Source organism: Papilio machaon, chromosome 26 (assembly GCF_912999745.1).
Source record: "Papilio machaon chromosome 26, ilPapMach1.1, whole genome shotgun sequence".
Taxonomy (NCBI): domain Eukaryota; kingdom Metazoa; phylum Arthropoda; class Insecta; order Lepidoptera; family Papilionidae; genus Papilio; species Papilio machaon.
The window spans coordinates 168,941-189,122 of record NC_060011.1 but is presented as its reverse complement, the minus strand read 5'-3'; the positions used below and the strand labels follow the sequence as shown (position 1 = coordinate 189,122).

The following is a 20,182-nucleotide window of genomic DNA, read 5'->3' as shown; positions in this document are numbered from 1 at the left end:
ATAATATGTGTACCAAAGGCAATCAAAGATACATGCCGGTCATACGTAGTCCACCAACTCAAGCAAGATATAAAAGATTATCTGACCCGGTGGGCAAAATTAAAATCAAATAACAATACACAGTAGCAAAGGGTGCGAGTCAATTTCGAAATAAGTACAATAGCTCCTTGTCACACTGAAGCCATCTTGCCTTGTCTTCAGTTATTATTTTCTATACCTCAGTAGGTTTCACATATATTTTTTCAGTACCAACCGTGATAACGATGCCTCTCCTACCGAACCAGTTAAGTTTATCTAACTATTTTAATGTTAATCATATTCTCTATTGAACCATCAGCAATTTTTACATTTTTCCACCCGTTTTGTGTACTTAATATTATTAACACGCCCACCTGATACACAACCATCTCATTAAAACCGTTCTAATGAACCGTTATTGATTTTAAATTCTGTATTAGTTACAATGTATTATATTAACATTCATATTATCATCTCCCTGTCTTTTTCCCACTCACGTTTTTATAAAATACAAGGCTTTATAATACTTAATGTTTTCGGTTCAGTTTTTACGGCCGGCCGCTACTACTTGGGAGGAATTTCTTAAAATTAAATATTTATAAAAAATAAAAATGTGTAAAAACAAAATAGAAAAACTTTAAGCTTGTTGCTAGTAGGTAGTGATCACTATATACTTCAGTGATACTGTTATTCTTTACCACCTCTATATTTTTGATAATAGTCTTGCGTTGATCTTTTAAAACTTTATTCGCTGAAACATATCAATCTTCTGACGCCGCGCCGCTTGACATGACGAACAAGTAGACAAATGCGCCCATATTATAGATATGCTCGTACGCTAGTCGCTACGCCAAATATAAATTTCTCACACTTATCCTGTTGTCCGCCGAATATAAGTTTAAGTATCTTCAATGGTAAATAACCAATCGTTGGCTGGGTTGCGGAAGGCAGTAGCATTTGTACCTCCAAAAGACAAGTCAATACAAAGAGATATTAATCCGTATTAGTTGTTCTTGTTTCCGATAACAATTACACATTCAAATACATTTTAAAACTGGTTTTTTGTAATATTTAAAGATTTTAGAATTTCGGTTTTATTTAGCGGATGGCGAATATTCATGTGAATTTTATATTAAAAAGAGGTTATTCAATAATTATGTAAGGTTGGTTTTGGCGATTTTTGACATTCACTCATCATCATCCTCAGCTTTATCCGACGTTCTTACAGTGAAGGAAAACAACGTGATGAATCTGAGAAGAAATTCAAAGATATGTGTGAAGTCAACCAACCCGCACTTGGCCAGCGTGGCGAAGTGACTCGTAACTTAGGGTAGGCTCCGAACCCCTCGGTAGCAACGTATAGTGAGCTGATGATGATGATGATGATGATGATCTTCAGCTCACTACATGTCACCACTGAGAAGCTCGGAGCCTACCCCAAGATAGGGGTGACTAGGACATAGTCAAGCACGCTGACCCAGTGCGGATGGGTAGACTTCACATAGATCATTTAATTTATTCTCAGATATGTGCTGGTTGCATCATGATGTTTTCCTTCATCGTAAGAACGTCACATAAATGTACATGTGTAAATCGAAAATCAAAAATCACATTGGTACATTTTGGGATTCGAATCCAGGACCTGCAGATTACAAGTCAAGTGTTTAATCCCTGAGCCACCGCGCTCACCTTTACTACGTTCATGCAAAGGTAGATAAAATTTCTTCAACGAATGTTCATAATACTGAGATCCCCAAAAAAGTCCCACAAAACGTACAAGACCCAAAATTTAATGGAATTGTTACCATAAAGTGGTACATTTACAGATTTGGTATTATATTTGTACAGGCGCAACATAAATTTTAAATAATCTAAAGATCTGAAGTGATATGGATTATGAACATCTAAAATAAGATTACAGGATTGTGTTTTTTCTTTATAATTATGCTAGATAAGTTGCAAAGATTCCATAAAAGTTTTTTTCTAGTTTTTGTCATAAAATATGTTCAAAAAACATCATTATGTTTATTTATTTTTGCTACATGTGCGTCGATGTTAACGGAAATGTATATAATCCGTCTTTGTATATAATGCCTAAAATCACTCGGAAATGTGTGAAATAAATTATGTTTGTAAACATATTAGTATTAAAATAAACATATTAATATTCTAGGAAATGTATACGTTTCCTTAATAATATCAATCGGAAATATTGCTACATTTGATATGTAAATGGTACGTAAAAATTTCAAAATCACGCGATTTTATGAGATACGATGATACAAAAAAAATGTGTTTACCATTGATCAGAATGTTTAACATATTTTTCCTGTTAAAGAAACTACAAACAGTATTTATTACAAATTCTTTAAAATTTCACTGGTCGGTAAAATTGATAATAATTAGTGATATAATAATAACTACGTAGTTAATAAAACTTTATTAACACAACCAATACAATTGAGATAAAAAAGTGTTGAAAGGCAACAGTCAATAAAGTTTATCAACTAACCTTTACGTATGTATCGTATCCCTTGAACATATGCACAAAATACATCTTACGATTTTCACGCATGTATGTGACTGACTTATTGTACAATGTATACAAGTTTACAATTGACCGGCGTCCACACTCTATACCTTTGATCTTTATCATTGTTGTCATGGCATTGAAAGATGTTACATGCGTCCGCTAACTTATTCGTGGCAAAAAAAAAATAACTTACAAATAAAATTATAAATATTTTCATACAGAATACTTTGATGTCAAGTGTGTTTAAATGTGTGATATGAGTCAATTTTATTTTATGTGATATAAATATTGATATGAACAGTTCTTGTTACAATGGCATCAGAATTATTTTGGTGGATGTTATATTTGGTTATTTTTACAATAATATTACAGAATGCATTTGCTGGATTTAAAATAATTATTAACAAAGCAAATAATGTGAGTTCTTTGAATTTTACGGAAGCGACAGCATTGTATGGTTATTATACGGAAGAACATATCGTGGTCTCCGAAGATGGGTATATTTTGACTATGTTTAGAATACCGAAAGGTAAGAATTGTGATAAAGCAGTAAGATCACCTCCAGTTCTACTGATGCACGGGCTCCTCGTAAGCTCGGACGCCTGGATTGATTCAGGTCCCGAGGCGGGCCTGGCGTATCTCATAGCGGATGAGTGTTACGACGTTTGGATCGGCAATGCCAGAGGTAATCATTACTCGAAAGAACATTTAAAATATAATCCAAAAAAAGACCCAGAATATTGGAACTTCACACCGAACGAAATCGGAGTTTATGATGCCCCGGCTATAATAGACTATATTCTTAACAATACGGAATCAAAGACGTTGAATTATATAGGTTATTCTCAGGGCGGGATGATGTTTGTCATAATGTGCTCGGAGAGACCGGGATACTGTGATAAAGTTAGTCAAGCCATTCTGTTACATCCAGCTACAAGAATGAATTCTACAAAATCTATAATGTTTAGAATGTTCACTAAATACTACGATACTGTACAGCCGTATATCAGCAGCGCATCAGATTTGGAAGCTCTCCCTCAAGGGGGCATCCTTCAGCAGCTTACCGGCGTGCTGTGTCAGAACAAAATTCTTGCGGACACATTGTGCAGGTCTATTATGTACTTAATTGATTCAGAACATCCAGGAGCAGTCAGTGTTCCCACTATACAAACTCTATCCAACCATTTCCCTGCCGGGACATCAGTGAAATCAATGTCATTTTACTATCAACGTGTAAGTACTGACAGGTTTAGTAAATACGATCACGGTAGAGAGGTAAATTTAGAAGTATACGGTGCGGAGGAGCCACCTGCATATAATATTAAGGCTGTCAATGTACCAGTTGTAATAATTCACGGTGAAAACGACCATCTCACGTCTCCAAAAGACGTGCAATGGTTATCAAAGCAGTTGTCCAACTTAGTAGAGCTGTATTATGTTGAGGATTCACGGTGGAATCATCTCGACGTACTTTATAATCAACATCTTAAAGAGAAGATGTTTCCTAAGATAAAGGAGTATTTGTTTAAGAATAGTGAGTAGATTTTTATACTTATTTTTGTTGGATTCGTATATTTATCTTTTAACCATGACCTTAAAGTCGGGGATCTTAAAACTTTATAATTGCGCGTTAATAAATAAAAACTAAACGAAGATATTTATTGATTTTTTATTTGCACCTCTAAAAAACTCATTTGTGTATGTCTAAATGTAGTAGAGAAGAGGTAGTGAAATATATGAAAGTAGAAAGATAACTGGTAACGAAAAGGCGATTGACAATCGGATTCTAATAAAACAAGATACTTTAATGAAAGATGGATAAATGTTAAGATATAACGCATTGATATTATATAAAAGATATAATATCAATGCTTTTATACTTCCAAGAAAAGTAATCTGCTTTATATAAAAATAGAAAATATTGTATTCAATGGCTTGTAATCAACTGAGCAATTTTAACGTTGGGTTTATACTGGCGGAACATCAATCATCGTATTACCTATTTCAAAGACAATTAAACAGAGGAGACCATGTTTTTGTAAATTTTATTCAGCACTGTAAACTGTAAAATAGATAATACTAAATAAGAAAATAATATCTGCATTGTGTTCAATTTTTTTTTAATTACGTTTTATTTTAAACAAATACTTTTTTAATATTTTATTGAATATTGTAATCAGAGTTCATTACCCACGTTCGGGTCGGCACCTGTGTACGCTGAAGACTTTGACTTATTCATTTTTACACAAATAATTTATGTATTTTTCCACAACGTTTGTTTGATTATCCTTGATACATTTTAATTACGAGTATATTTTTTTTTATGATTCACTTAATGATGTTTTAAAAATTTAAGTTTTTATAAGCAATTTTTTCCTCTTGTCTAATTCTTACGTCACATATTTTTTATTACACAATGGCAAAGCCCGAAATAACGTTAATGGTTAGGTTGACGAATACGCCGGCTAGCACAGTGTTATACCACTACCAAATAGAAGACAGGCGTGAAGTGGAAACAATTCCACGTTTCGTCTGGTGAGTGTACGTACCGGAGATCTAATTTTATTCAACGTTCCCTTCTCACCCTTTTTTAAGGAATATTCTTCTCATTTTTTAACATTTTTCTTATGAACATTATCTTGTGCGACCTACTAGAACAGACCCACTAACCTGATGATTATCGCCTTTAGTATTTAGATAAGTTAATAGCACCCCACATTTGGGTACACTGCCAAATAACAATGAGAGTCACAAATATACAAAAATAATAACTGCAAATACATGTCATTTTTGTATGTCTATTTATGTAAATTTACGTAAATTCAAGATGTAGTTTTAAGATTTAAGTTGTCTTATTAAGATTTTTAGGCTCTGACACATTAAGCACAACAGTTAATATCATTGAAGTATCTGTGTGTAATATTGAAAAAATATTTCGAACACATGATATGTTTACCTTATTTTAACGAAAAACGATTTTTTTAAATTATTGTCTATTCTTCTGTTTGTCCGCGGTGTAGTTGTTTGAACCGGTTAATCCATGGTCAGAGTTAAAAAAAAATTATTACTTCCGCATGTGCTACAAATATAATTCTCATAATATATTGCTCCAGTAGTTATGCCTAATAAAAGTATTTATTTAAATAATAAATTAATCCGACAGTTGTGAATGTCAAAAGTCATTTTAACACTTCCATTACATATGTAATCGTAACCTTAATTACTTGTAATAGAGTTTACAATTAGAAAACTAGATAGAAATGCTCTTAAATATAGCGACTAGCTTCTGCTGCGTTCAGTACAACAATGTCACCGATAACAAATGCAATTTTTATATTGCCTCTGTCTTTAATAATGTTTAAAAATATTTTGGGAGACATAGAAGCAGGTGTAGAAAAGCCGCTGAAATTCAATCTGATGTATCCATCAATGTCTTCGTTAAACTTTACTGAATTGGCTACAAGGCATGGCTACGTATCCGAGCAGCATACAGTCATCACTGAAGATGGCTACATCTTGACAATGTTTCGAATAACTAAAGGCAGACACTGCAGACGACTGATAAGGAAGCCACCAGTTCTCCTGATGCACGGTCTACTCATGAGCTCAGATAGCTTCTTGGATTCAGGTCCCAACGCCGGCCTAGCTTACCTCATATCGGACCTCTGCTACGATCTTTGGCTCCCCAATATACGAGGAAACTATTACTCGAGACGACACATCAACCTCGATCCTGATGTAGATAAAGATTTTTGGGATTTCAGCAACTTAGAATTTGGATATTACGACATCCCAGCCTCCATCGATTATATTTTGCGTCATACAAAGTCCACTAAACTCAACTACATTGGATTCTCGCAGGGGGGCGGCACCTTCGTCATAATGAACTCCAAAAGACCGGAATACATGAAGAAGACCGGTGTTGCCATACTGCTAGCGCCCGGCACGAAGCACACCTATACCAGGTCAACTTTGTTCAGGTTGCTCTGTGAAACTTATCTACTATATTTTCCTCTCCTTACTGACATCGGGGAGTACGAGGCTTTACCTTTAGGTGGAATTGTGCAGAAATTATCTGCATTCCTCTGCAAGGATACACTTATAGCGAGCTCAGGATGCAGGCTGGCACTCGGTCTACTCTACGGCCCTCATCCCGGCTCCATGGAGACGGAGACGGTCAAGGTGCTTTTCCAACACTTCCCTGCGGGGACATCGGTCAAAAACATGGCTTGGTATGGCCAGTCTGTAAACATTGATGAGTTTCAAAATTTCGATTACGGTGCCATTAAAAACTTGCAAGTGTACGGCAGTGTACAACCTCCCGCTTTTAATCTAAGTTTGGTGGAAGTGCCCATCGTAATTATCCATGGCAGGAATGACTTCTTGGCGTCTCCGGCAGATATCGAGTGGTTGGCCAGCAAGTTGCCCAATCTCTTAGAAGATTTCTACGTGGAGGAACCGCTATGGAATCATTTTGACATGACTTACAGCCGCCTTACCAGTAAATACATATTACCCAAAATAAGTGAATATTTAAAAAAATACAGTCATTAAAATTAAGAAATAAATCAAAAGGGTTTGAGTTTGTAACTCAAACTTATCTACTTACCTTCTCCGACCGCTTTGTGTGTTTATTAACATTCTTAAATATGTAATTGTTTTTTCTTTTAACCGTGTATTTGTTGGCGGTAACCAAGTGAAATAAGAAACTTTGTAGATAAATATGTAGAGCAATTTATTCTATTATCCTATCCAGCTCGCTATCAAATCCTATTAATTATCCTAGACTTTCAAATTAAGAAACTAGATAAGCACGTTATAAATATCACTAAACCATCCGCAACTGCGCAATGATGTTCACGTTACCAAGTACATGGTTCGCGTTTTTTCTAGTCGTTCAAATACTTCATAATGTTTCTAGTGATGTAAATATAAAAAATGACATAAAAATTTTGATGGGATATCCACCGGACTCGCTTTCTAATTTTACCGAATTGGCAACAAAGTATGGGTACGTATCCGAAGAACATATAGTAACGACTGATGATGGCTATATATTGACTATGTTTAGAATAACCAAAGGAAGGAATTGCAATGGACCCATAAGGAAGCCTCCAGTAGTTCTGATGCACGGACTGCTCATGAGTTCAGACTGCTACCTGGACGCCGGGCTCGACGCAGGCCTCGCCTACCTCATATCGGACCTCTGTTACGACCTCTGGGTCCCTAACATGAGAGGGAATTACTACTCCAAAAGACACATCCAACTCGATCCGGCAACAGATAGGGAATTCTGGGATTTTTCCAACTTGGAGTTGGGATACTACGACATTCCCGCTTTCATTGACTATATCCTCAGTAAAACCAAGTCTAGGAAACTCAACTATATTGGATTCTCCCAGGGTTGCAGCACTTTCTTTATAATGAACGCCGAAAGACCCGAGTATAACGACAAAATTGGCGTAGCGATCCTTCTAGAGCCGAGCTCGAGGCAAACAAACATGAGGGCGCAGTTTTCCAGACTGGTGTTTACTGCTTACGCCGCCGCCCTGCCCGCGCTATACCGCGCCGGCCAATGCGAGGCGCTACCTCAGGGCGGGATCGTGCAGCAAGTCGCGGCGTTCATCTGTAAGGACTATATCGCGGCGAACACTCTGTGCAGGGTTGCGACGTCATTGATCGACTCCTCTCACCCAGGCTCCGTGGAGACGCAAACTATGCGTGTGCTCTTTGGTCACTTCCCCGCGGGCACGTCCACAAAAAACCTCGCTTGGTACGGTCAGGGCCTTAAAACTGACACATTTCAGAATTTTGACTACGGCGTTGATGAAAACTTGCAATTCTACGGCAGTGTCAAACCTCCTCCTTACAATCTCAGTCAGGTAACAGCGCCCGTTGTAATTATTAACGGGAACAATGACGGTCTAGTGACGCCAGACGACGTCGACTGGCTGACCAGCAAACTGCCAAACGTGCTGGAGCACTTCGTAGTGCAGGATCAGCTCTGGAATCACCTTGATGTGGCATATAGTCAATATACCAGTAAAAGCATATTACCTAAGATATCGCAATATTTGCGAAGTTATAGCACATAGCTGATAAGTATATCTTCCCTGTTTTGTTCCATGGGAATATGATCAAAATACGTATATTATCCTACCGTATGTTATGTAATTCTCTGTTTAGGTCTTATAAAGTTTTCAGTTAAAAACATAAAGGTTTGTTGTCAGAAGTTATAATGTTTTATAATGTTAAAAATCATATTTGAAATGGCTAGGCGTTTTGTTTTTATCACGGAAAACCAGCAACGTAATAGCATAACTCCTAATACTTTAACAATAATACCTACATATGTATGAAGACTGTCTGATAAGTCTTAGAATTTTTTTTAGTAAAACGGTGCCTCATATGATTCAACCAAGATCAATAAAAATTAAAATATTTTTTTTTGCATAACTTCAGCGTAACGGCAAAGGTTATCTTATTACCAGGGTTAGTGTTAAAGTACATCATCTGCATATTATACATTTTATACTGATAACATTTATTATATTCAATTACATTTATCTGGTACGTTTCCCACTTTTAGGCATACACAATATAGACTGATTGAGGGCAAAGTTCATGTTTTTCTTTTTTGCACAGTAAAATAACACAAGAGACCAAAATCAAACTTAAACAAACTAAAAAACATCATAAAAAGGATTCGGTAGAATTATGATCAAACTGGACAATCTTGTATTACGAGTTTTGCCCAGGTATTTATATCGTCTCAATTATATAGTTATAATGAATAATTATTTTGAACACTATATAAATTTGACTTCATTCTGTCTTTTTTATATCTAATGATATTATTCACGGAAAGCGAATCAATTAAACAATAAGATAGACATGTTTATAAATAACACTGCAACTGAATAACGAGGTTATTCCATAAAAATGTTTTTAAAAGGAAATCCGTGCATTGTACTTTTTGTAGTTTTATTTCAAAATGTTTTCGGTGAGACACGTGAGGAGGCTAAGAAAGAAATAAAATTAGTTTTAGGATATCCTTTAGACGCGGTGTCCAACTTTACAGAAATGGCTACCGAACATGGATATATCTCAGAACAACATTCGGTTACAACTGAAGACGGTTACATATTGACAATGTTCAGAATTAGCAAGGGCAAGAAATGCAAGAAGCCGATAAGGAAGCCACCGGTATTGCTGATGCACGGCCTGCTCATGAGCTCCGACAGTTTCATGGACTCGGGCCCGGAGGCCGGACTGGCATACTTGATATCCGACTTGTGTTACGATCTCTGGGCACCCAACATCCGAGGAAATTACTATTCGAAGCGGCATATCAAACTCAATCCTTCAAAAGATCACGAGTTCTGGGACTTTTCCAACTTTGAATTCGGTTACTATGACATTCCAGCTTCTATCAATTATATAATAAATTACACAAAGTCAGACAAAATCAACTATATTGGATATTCACAGGGCGGCAGTACATTCTTCATTATGAACTCCGAAAGACCGGAGTATAATAGTAAAATCGGCGTAGGAATTCTTCTTGAGCCAGGCTCGAGACACTACTACACGAGGTCACAACTCTTTAGATGGCTAGGGGACACCTATCAACTCGCCTTACCTACTCTTTACCAAGCTGGGTTATATGAAGCTTTACCTTTAGGTGGATTCGTACAAGAAGCTGCATCTTTTTTGTGCAAAGACTATGCCCTTGCTGACTTCGCTTGTAAGTTTGCTCTAGGCTTGATAGATTCTTTTCATCCCGGTTCTATAAAAACGGAGACCGTGCGAGTGCTCTTCGGGCACTTTCCGGCGGGAACATCAGTTAAGAACATGGCATGGTACGGCCAGGCTTTGAACGTTGACGAGTTTCAGAATTTCGACTATGGGGCGACTGGGAATTTACAACAGTACGGTACCTCCCAGCCTCCCGCGTTCAATCTTAGCCTTGTAGAAGTGCCGGTGGTAATAATCCACGGCAGACATGATTACCTGACCTCACCAGCGGACGTGGAATGGGTGACAAGCAAACTACCCAACGTGCTGGAGCAGTTCTATGTCGAGGATCCGATGTGGAATCACTTTGACATAACTTACAGTCAGTTCACCGGTAGGTCTATTTTAGGCAAAATAAAGGAATACCTAGATGAGTTCAGTGTATAACTTCATGTAATATAAAAATGGTTATAAATAAATTTTGAAGTGCAACATTTTATTTTTATTTTTCCTTTTAGATTAAGCTATAGGTAATAGTTGAAGTTCAATAAAGCATTTATAATAAGCGGTTGGTTATTATAAAAGGAGTCGTAATAAACAGACTCTACTGTACTTACTCTTAGTTGTTGTTAACTATAGGATATTATAAAATATCTCTGTAAAAACCGACCTTATAACAAGACTGATGCATTCAAAAATTATATTTCTATTTTATTAATTTCTTTATCTTACGGGTAGTTAATTAAGTTCATTAGTTAAATCTAAATATGTTTCAAACTGGGCAAGCAAAAGAGAAAAATAAGAACTTCTATTTCAAAGCCCTCTGCCCACCTTATTACTATAAGGAAAGGATGAAAAGAAAACGCGGATTCAACGGAGGAGGACGAGACAGGACAAAAAGAGAATGTTTCTTCTTCCAATGTGCATCTTCCTCTGTTTATTAAAGGTAGACAGTACAATTGCGAATGCCGATGTCTATGGGTGGCGGTCGCTTCGCTGTTTTGGCGAATCAAGGTGGCCGCTTACTTTTTGCTACCTTATTGTATAAATAAAAAAGTCTCAATTGTCTTAAAATGACTTTTATACGTGTAGTAAGAAAATATTGAAATGTAGCCCAATGCCGATAAATATTTAGTTCGATGGTTCAGTGGATTTGTAATATACAGGTCCGGGTTCGATCTCGGCCATGTGACTATGTGTTTTTCAATGTACCTTTATCCGATGTTCTTATGGTGAAGGAAAACATCGTGATGCAACCTGCAAGTATCTGTTATCTTTTTATCTTAAGTGTGTATCTGTGTATATACATGTTGGGCCGGCGTGGTTGACTATACCCTAGTCACCACCAGATCAGTGTGACTCCGAGCTCCTCAGTGGAGACGAGTTTAAAACGACGACGATAATGCATAAAGCGAACACATATACATAAATTATTAAGTAACCTACTGAAGGACCAATTGAAATAAAATTACATAAATACTAGCTATGCCCGCGAATTCGTCCGCGTGAAATGCTGTCTTCGGATAGCATTTTTTTAAACTAATTTACCGATGTTTTGAATTAATTGCTACGCGTTGATGTATGAATGTAGAAGAACCGAGAGAGATGTGTCAGAATGGAGATCTTTGGTCTTTTACTACCCCTCTGGAGTACGAGCGTGATTTTTGATGTTGATGTTATTGTATTTTACTTAAACTTATATAAAATTACAATAAAACATATTAAACTTACAAAACGTTCACATAAAAATCATATATTCCTATACAAACCTTCATCCCCTAATCCCTTTTGTTATTTTGCACCCTTGCGGGTAAAACTTTTACAAACATTGAATGTCATATTTATTTATCAAATTAGCAGCCTAAAAAATAAGTTCCTTTTACCTGTAAAATGACAATACTCACATACAAATTTCCACCCCCACTTTCAACCCCTTACCACCCTTTTTTGTGTTAAAAAGTAGCCTATGTCTTTTCTCAGGCTCTAGACTATCTGTGTACCAAGTTTCATTTAAATCGGTTCAGTAGTTTTGTCGTCAAAGCGAGACAGATAGACATATTTTCGCATTTATAATATTAAGTTAGGATTGGTAAGGATTTATTTACTTACATTTACATAACAATTAACAGTAATACATAGATATAATTGAAGCCAATTTGTTTTATATTCACTATCGTTTGTGTACATGACGTTATTAATGAGGTTGCATTTTATGCATAAAATGCACATAAAATGGAGTTAAAAAAATGGCACGTCAGGTCGGCCGATAGTAACTGATTTATGGGGCTAGGCTATGCAAAGATTGTTTGACATGGCTTTGCATTTAGGGATCCATTATAAAAAAAAGTATTTTTCAATATTAATATGAACCTTAATGATTAAAACTTTACAAGTCAATCCTACATTTATCTAGAACCTAGACTAAGATGACCATTAGATATTTTATTACTGTCTTAAAGCATCATCAATTGATAAAGCTATTTATCACGAGTTTTATAAATAACATAAAAATCTCTTTTTGTCCTAGTGTTTCAGCAGAAACTCACAGGCGTATTCCGTTACAAGACTACATATTTCACAAACTAGAATATTTCTGTTTTAGTATCTACGACAAGTTCGTTCGAGGCAGCCTCGGTGTGCGCGACAACGCTGATAAGATGCATGAGAGTAGACGACGATGTTATGGTCATATTTTTTACATTTTTTTATGTCAGCGGTTGCTATGATAACTTGTTTTGTTGATTTTCTGTAATGTAAATATATTAGAAAATTATTTATATAATATAATATTTGTATATGTCTATATTTTTATCGAATAACGAATAATGGATTGTCAAAAGTGTAAGAAAGTTTTTAGCCGACTTCAAAAAGAAGGAGGTTATCAATTCGTCTGTATTTTTTTTTTTTTATGTGTGTTACCGCGAAACTCGGCCCCTGGTGGTCCGATTTTGATGAAAAATATTTTAATCGAAAGGAAGTGCTTGCAGGTGGGTCCCATTTTTTTGTTTTTTTTTTAAATAACTAGAAGACTAGTAGATTTTGAATATAGCTTCAAAATTTGTTGCGAAGATTAGGGACATTTCTGCTTTCAGCGCTTACGTAGGCTAAACTATAGGACCTACATAAAAATGATGTATGGCGAATTGTAGCTCTTTAAATGTGCTAAATAAAAGTCCGCGATAGCATATATCTATCTTTTATAGTTTTCTCACAATAACCATTTTTTTCTTCAGAAACATCAATTAAATTCATGCCCTATTTCCGACGCTATTATTCGAGTTCAGTATTAACCCTTATGTAAATAAACATGTTCATTATCAAGAGAATTTAATGTAGATTATATTTGCAATTGAAACTATATCATTCTGTCTAATAGTTTAGGAGATATCGTAAGAATAAAATTACGCGGAAACGAAAAATGCTACATGAAAAGCACAATTTTGCTTTCTGGGCTTACGTAGGTCAAACTATATGACTTACATAAAAATGATGTGTGGAGTAATTATAGATCCTTAAATTTGCTAAATAAAAGTCTCAGGTGGCATATATCTATCATCTATGGATGTCTCACAAAAACCATGTTATTGTGAACAAACTTCGATTAAAATGGACACGAAAAACAGCGTCGTAAGCTTACGGCGCTATTATATTATATTCGATATGAATCCTTATCCAAATAAATATGTTTTATGGCAAGAGTATTAAATGCAGATTACATTAGCCTTTAAACTATGTAATTCTGATCAATAGTTTGGGAGATATTAAATTATTAAAAACTACGCGCATTCGAAAAATGCTAGTGCGGCGCGCGGCTGGACCAAATTAAAGGTACGCTACGATGTATTAGTTCGGTAATTTTCAATTTGTATACCGATTTTGATAATTATTTCATTGTTTAAAGGATAAGTGGTTATCTGCTGCATTCTAAATTAGTTTTTGAATTGAAATACACACATATCAAATAGGAAAGTCCTTTTCTTTATTTGTCTCATTTATGTCTTTATACCTATTAACGAAATTTGTAATTGAACTTCAAATTCACTAAAAATTGTGAAATAAAACAAAAATTTTAAGAAAAAAAAATAGCCGACTTCAAAAAAAACAATCTCAAACAAAATGCACTGAAAAGTAACCTAAAAAAACCAATTTCAAACAAAATACACTCAAAAGTAACATAAAAAAACAATTTCAAACAAAATGCACTCAAAAGTAACATAAAAAAACAATTTCAAACAAAATGCACTCAAAAGTAACCTAAAAAAACCAATTTCAAACAAAATGCATTCAAAAGTAACATAAAAAAACAATTTCAAACAAAATTCACTAAAAAGAAACAAAATAATGTCATGAAAACTCTCTAAACTCTAGTAGTTGCTCTCGTTGCGCTCTCTAATAGTAGGGGCTCAGTTTTCCGCAACTCCACGACAAGCGCGTATTTTGCGTGTCTCTAAACTCTAAAGAAAGTTCTCTTCTTTCTTGTAACATGTCTATATTGTATAATTATTGTTATTTTGGAGTCGGTTTCGGCCTAAGTAGGGACATAAACGTAAGTATGTCTAATACATCTCAAATATAAAATGTCATCTATTTACTTCGGCCGACACCGACTGCGAAATAACAATAATTATACAATATAGACATCTTACAAGAAAGAAGAGAACTTTCTTTAGAGTTTAGAGACACGCAAAATACGCGCTTGTCGTGGAGTTGCGGAAAACTGAGCCCCTACTATTAGAGAGCGCAACGAGAGCAACTACTAGAGTTTAGAGAGTTTTCATGACATTATTTTGTTTCTTTTTAGTGAATTTTGTTTGAAATTGTTTTTTTATGTTACTTTTGAATGCATTTTGTTTGAAATTGGTTTTTTTAGGTTACTTTTGAGTGCATTTTGTTTGAAATTGTTTTTTTATGTTACTTTTGAGTGTATTTTGTTTGAAATTGGTTTTTTTAGGTTACTTTTCAGTGCATTTTGTTTGAGATTGTTTTTTTTGAAGTCGGCTATTTTTTTTTTGTCAAAAAAAGGGTCACATTTCCAATGTCAGGGACAGTGTAAGGGTACGTTTCATAGAAGTTGTGTAAAGGGTCTAGCAGCTGATTTAAAAGCTGGGATAAGCCGTATCTACTGCAACAACTGTACTGATGATGATGACTCAGAAAACAATGAGCAAGATGACGCCCGATGTTATGACAAGATACTAAAAAGTATCCAGAAAAACGTAAATATTATGAGAGAGAGAAAGAGAGAAATTGTTTTAACGTGATTTAATAACCCTCTTCTATTCCCTTTTTCAACACCTTTTACTAAAGTATTCTCTTTTTGAGAAAATTTTATTTATTTCATGTACGGAGCACTTCTTTATGAAAGTATCAATTACGTATGTTTTAAAAATAACATTCCATTAAATTTTTAACTTAATTTAAATGTCACAAAATATTGCAACAATTAACCGAAGACATTCTAATAAAAAATATAGATAATTAAAAACTTTAAATACGCTCAGTTACTAATTTAAAAATCACAAAAATGTTGTTTAAAACAAATATATTTGTTCTCTGTTTTCTAATTAACGAGTACTTACACCATGTTCTGAGTCAAAATGATGTTATCAATGAAGAAAGGAAAATAAAATTAGCCCAAGGTTACCCGTTAGACTCACTCCTCAACTTCACGGAACTGACAGCTGAATATGGCTATCGATCAGAGGAACACACAGTCATTACAGAAGACGGTTACATATTAACAATATTTAGAATTGTTAAAGGCAAAAGATGTCTAGGGCCAATAAGACGACCGCCAGTTTTACTGATGCACGGTCTCTTGTTGAGCTCCGACTGCTGGCTGGACTCGGGTCCGGATTCAGGCCTGGCCTACCTAATATCCGACGCCTGCTACGACCTCTGGGTCGGTAACGTCCGAGGAAACTACTATGGCAAGAGGCACGTCTCCCTCAACGTCACCGATATTGACTTCTGGCAATTCTCCGTTAATGAAATAGGTAAATACGATATGCCGGCTACCATAGATTACATTTTAAAACATACCTCATCGAAGAAATTAAACTACGTGGGATATTCACAAGGCGGCGGTACCTTCTTCATAATGTGTTCGGAGAGAGAAGGTTACTGCGATAAAATAGGAGTATTCATTGGATTGGAGCCTGATTCAAGGAATACGAACACGAAATCGATATTTTGCAGAATTGCTGCTGAATTATATCAGGACTTTCAGCCTCTGTTGACCGAAATCGGTCTCTACGAGGCGGTGCCGTGGGGCGGCGTGGTTCAGCAAATAGCGGCGTTTTTGTGTAAGGATTATGTAATCGCGGATACGTTTTGCAGAGGTGTTATGTATATAATAGACTCTCCCCATCCAAATTCCGTCGAGACCGAAACTATCCGCGTGCTCGTTGGCCACTTCCCCGCGGGAACATCGGTCAAGAACATAGTCTGGTATAGTCAATCTTTGAATGTAGATGTCTTCCAGAATTATGACTATGGGACCGCCGGAAATATGGAAATGTATAATTCTACTAAACCTCCCGCTTACAATTTGAGTGCTACGACCACTCCTGTGGTGGTAATAAATGGTAGGAACGACTTCCTTACCCCACCCCCTGACGAGGAATGGCTTACGAGCCATCTGCCCAACGTCATCGAACACTATATAGTCGAAGATCCTCTCTGGAATCACGTCGACGTAGCTTACAGTAAGTTAACGAGCAAAAATATTTTACCAAAAATATTGCAGTATCTGTATGAATACAGCAATATTATATAACTGTATCTCGTTTAATTAAAATAAAATAAATACATATTGTGAAACTTTTTAGATTTTAACATAGACATACATTGACTTTCTGTTTGTGAAATACTGGCACTTTTTTTCTATAGATCTCAATTAAAATATATATTATGAATATTGTATTTGTTTTTTGTTTTATTTGATAATCACAATTGTGACCGGTGGGGACGTATAATGAACTGTTGAAAACAACAACGTGTTTGTTTTTATTTTATTATTGTACAAAAGTAAATAAAAATAGAAATTACTCCTTCCGAAAATGTATGAGCAAATATTTATAAAGTAAAATATTTTATATTAGACAAAGAATTCTGATGCTTTGTCAAGGCGTCTTCGTGCTCCAAAGAGAAGGTGAAAATGAAACAAGGAGAAAATGCTAAATTATAATATTAAATTCTAAAAATCCAATTCAAAGTTAATCCAATAAAAAATCCATCAATGTTAAAAGGAGAAAAACGAATCTTATGTCATCTAACTCAAGTACTTTTTATTGTTCATATTATTAAAGCTACATGTTGTGATCACAATAGAAGCGACTTACTAACATATCCACCTCCTCAAAAACGATATATTATTCATTTCAGTAATCACTACTTTCTTTATTATGTCATCCTTCATGCAATCCATCTCCATATCTTCCTAAATACCTAATGATGTATCGGTAGAGCTAGGCTTGAGGTTAATATAGACATAAGCCGGAATGAAGGAATAACTCTCGGCGGTCGCTTCAGAGCAAGACAAACGTTTGGGAATACATGAGAGCGGTATATCGCTACTGACCTCATCACCGGTCACCTCGAACTGTACAAACGATTCCGACTTATGTCTAAATGAACCTTTAAAATAACGTACATTGGGTAAAAAAGGAGAGTTGACGATATGTATTTTTACAGTAGTAGTCTGCAGCAACAACCACGATCTGCTGTACGAATTGACTGCAATATCACGACCACACAGAAGACAGACGTGAAGTGGAAGCAATTCCGCGTTTCGTCTGATGATTGTGGAGCCGGAGGCCTTATTTTGGTCCATTGCCCCTTCCCACCGTTTTCTTATAAGGAAAGGATGGGAAGAGGATATATTTTCTTTCGGTGCACTCCCTCTTCCGTCGATTAAAGGTAGGCCCACGCATCTGCGATAGCGGATGTCTATGGGCAGCGGTCGCTTTGCTTTTTCGGCGAATTAAGGTGGCCGCTCGCTTCGTTGCCACCTTATGATATAAAAATGTTGTATATATATGTATATATATATATATATATATATATATATATATATATATATTCACATTAAAACATTGGTTTTTTCTTCTCGACTGTCCTTATCCGTCCGTAAAAAAATACTTTAAATATAAAATACTTATAAATCTTGACAACATATCAAATTGCATCACTAAAAAACTAATAAGCAAAGGGACAAAGAACGTTAAACAAATGGTTTTTCATTAAATATATGTGTTTTTATCGTAAACATATGGCGTGATAACTAGAAGATATTTACATTGTTTTTCCGTGGAATTTTATGAATAATGTTGCAAAAACGCGTTACCTCGTTTCTAAAAACATATTTGAAATTTTTTTTTTCTATAAATACTTATTATAGGTATGAAAAATAATATAATAATAAACTAAAATTAAATATTCGTCTACAACCGCCTGCCGGACCACATTACAGTGGCTACCAGTTTTGCGACATTTAAAAAATAGATTGAAATCATAGTTTTGAGGAATTTTTCGCTGATTTGTGTACATATGTAAATCGAAACTCGAAAATCACATTTGTACGGCGGGATTTGAACCCAGGACCTCCAGATTGCAAGTCAGGTGCTTAAAATCTGAGCCACCGACGCTTTGTAATATTAGAAAGAATATATTTTATTTTTCGGAAGGTTACTTTATACAGTTATAGTTGGTTTAAGTTAGTACCCATACAATTATTAAAGTGGCATACTTAGGAGAGGCCTAAGTGTTATTCTTTTAAATTCTATTTGTTGTGTATTGATATTATGGCGAATTCATCGCTAGGACAATAAGGAATTCTAGAATGTTCCGTCACTAGAATATTCTGTGCCCTACAAAATTTATCCAAAAATGTATGGGATTCGAATATTCGAGAAACTACTGGAACAAAGACAAAAGAACTTCGTAAAGAAAACGATCGAAAAGATCATCGAAATTCGGTCTATTTAAAGAGAGTCAGACTAGTGGAAAGAAAAAAGAAGAATGAAGAAGTGCAAGTAAAGTAAAAGTGCAAATGGTAAAATGACAGTGGTGTAGTGTAAAGTATTCAATGAGGCTGACTCAGTGCGTGTAACTGGTGGTGCTGAAGGACACCAATGTCAGTGCTCGGACAGATTACGTAGTGAATCTCTGTTACTGTGAGTCACGAATAAATCAGAGTAAAACTGTCAATTTGTTTTAAATCTATCCGTACCTCACGCGCTTGACAATATAAAGCGATAAGCAGCAAGTTATCGTTGATACTATGTATGTAGTTACAGAGATCCACATTATGGAAATCCACGAAGGAAGACGGCTAGAGGCAAATGCCATTAATACAAAATTATCACGATACAAAAGTATCAAACTGGTCTGTTTAACGTCATAAAGCCGAAACCATACTTTAAACTGGTACTAAAATAATGATGTACCGATACAAATTGAATCTTATCATTATATCGATATTTTCAATGATTCCATTTCGTATCTATAATAGATTTTTTTTGTAAATTTAAATATTATAAAAACTATAATTTTAATTTTATAATACTAGATAACAAATAATACAATTTCAGATATCCATTAAAAAAAGTCTATATTTAAATTAAAACATTTTGTCGATAAAATCGATAAAGCTAATTCACATCCCTTGTACCATTATCCTTTTTTTTTGTTTATTTATTTTTTCAAGTAAATATTTTTATCTACGTTATGCATGGCGTCGTTAATGTACTTTGCCCCGCGGTGTTATCCACTCTGTACAAATTAAAGCCCAACGTGTAATCCTAATGGAGTAGGCAGAGATGGTGACAATTTAAGCAATGAGAAACTGCAATTCATCTTATTTTATTAGAAAGCATAGAACAATGTTAACAT

General features: G+C 35.2%; 5 protein-coding genes across 5 annotated transcripts in view; 4 read left to right on the top strand and 1 right to left on the bottom strand.

The window, feature by feature from the left end:
- Positions 1–20,182, bottom strand: part of LOC106716444 — a 61,514-nt gene that overhangs the window by 17,688 nt on the left and 23,644 nt on the right. The window lies entirely within an intron of this gene.
- LOC106716452 (lipase 3) lies at positions 2,805–4,200 on the top strand. Its single transcript, XM_014509970.2, has one exon. The coding sequence runs from the start codon at positions 2,864–2,866 to the stop codon at positions 4,091–4,093; it is 1,230 nt and encodes a 409-aa protein (XP_014365456.2). The 5' UTR covers positions 2,805–2,863; the 3' UTR covers positions 4,094–4,200.
- On the top strand, positions 5,905–7,178 carry LOC106716453 (lipase 1). The gene has a single exon (XM_014509971.2). The coding sequence runs from the start codon at positions 5,906–5,908 to the stop codon at positions 7,103–7,105; it is 1,200 nt and encodes a 399-aa protein (XP_014365457.2). The 5' UTR covers position 5,905; the 3' UTR covers positions 7,106–7,178.
- On the top strand, positions 7,380–8,646 carry LOC106716450 (lipase 3). The gene has a single exon (XM_014509967.2). The coding sequence runs from the start codon at positions 7,402–7,404 to the stop codon at positions 8,644–8,646; it is 1,245 nt and encodes a 414-aa protein (XP_014365453.2). The 5' UTR covers positions 7,380–7,401.
- LOC106716451 (lipase 3) lies at positions 9,362–10,749 on the top strand. The gene has a single exon (XM_014509968.2). The coding sequence runs from the start codon at positions 9,494–9,496 to the stop codon at positions 10,733–10,735; it is 1,242 nt and encodes a 413-aa protein (XP_014365454.2). The 5' UTR covers positions 9,362–9,493; the 3' UTR covers positions 10,736–10,749.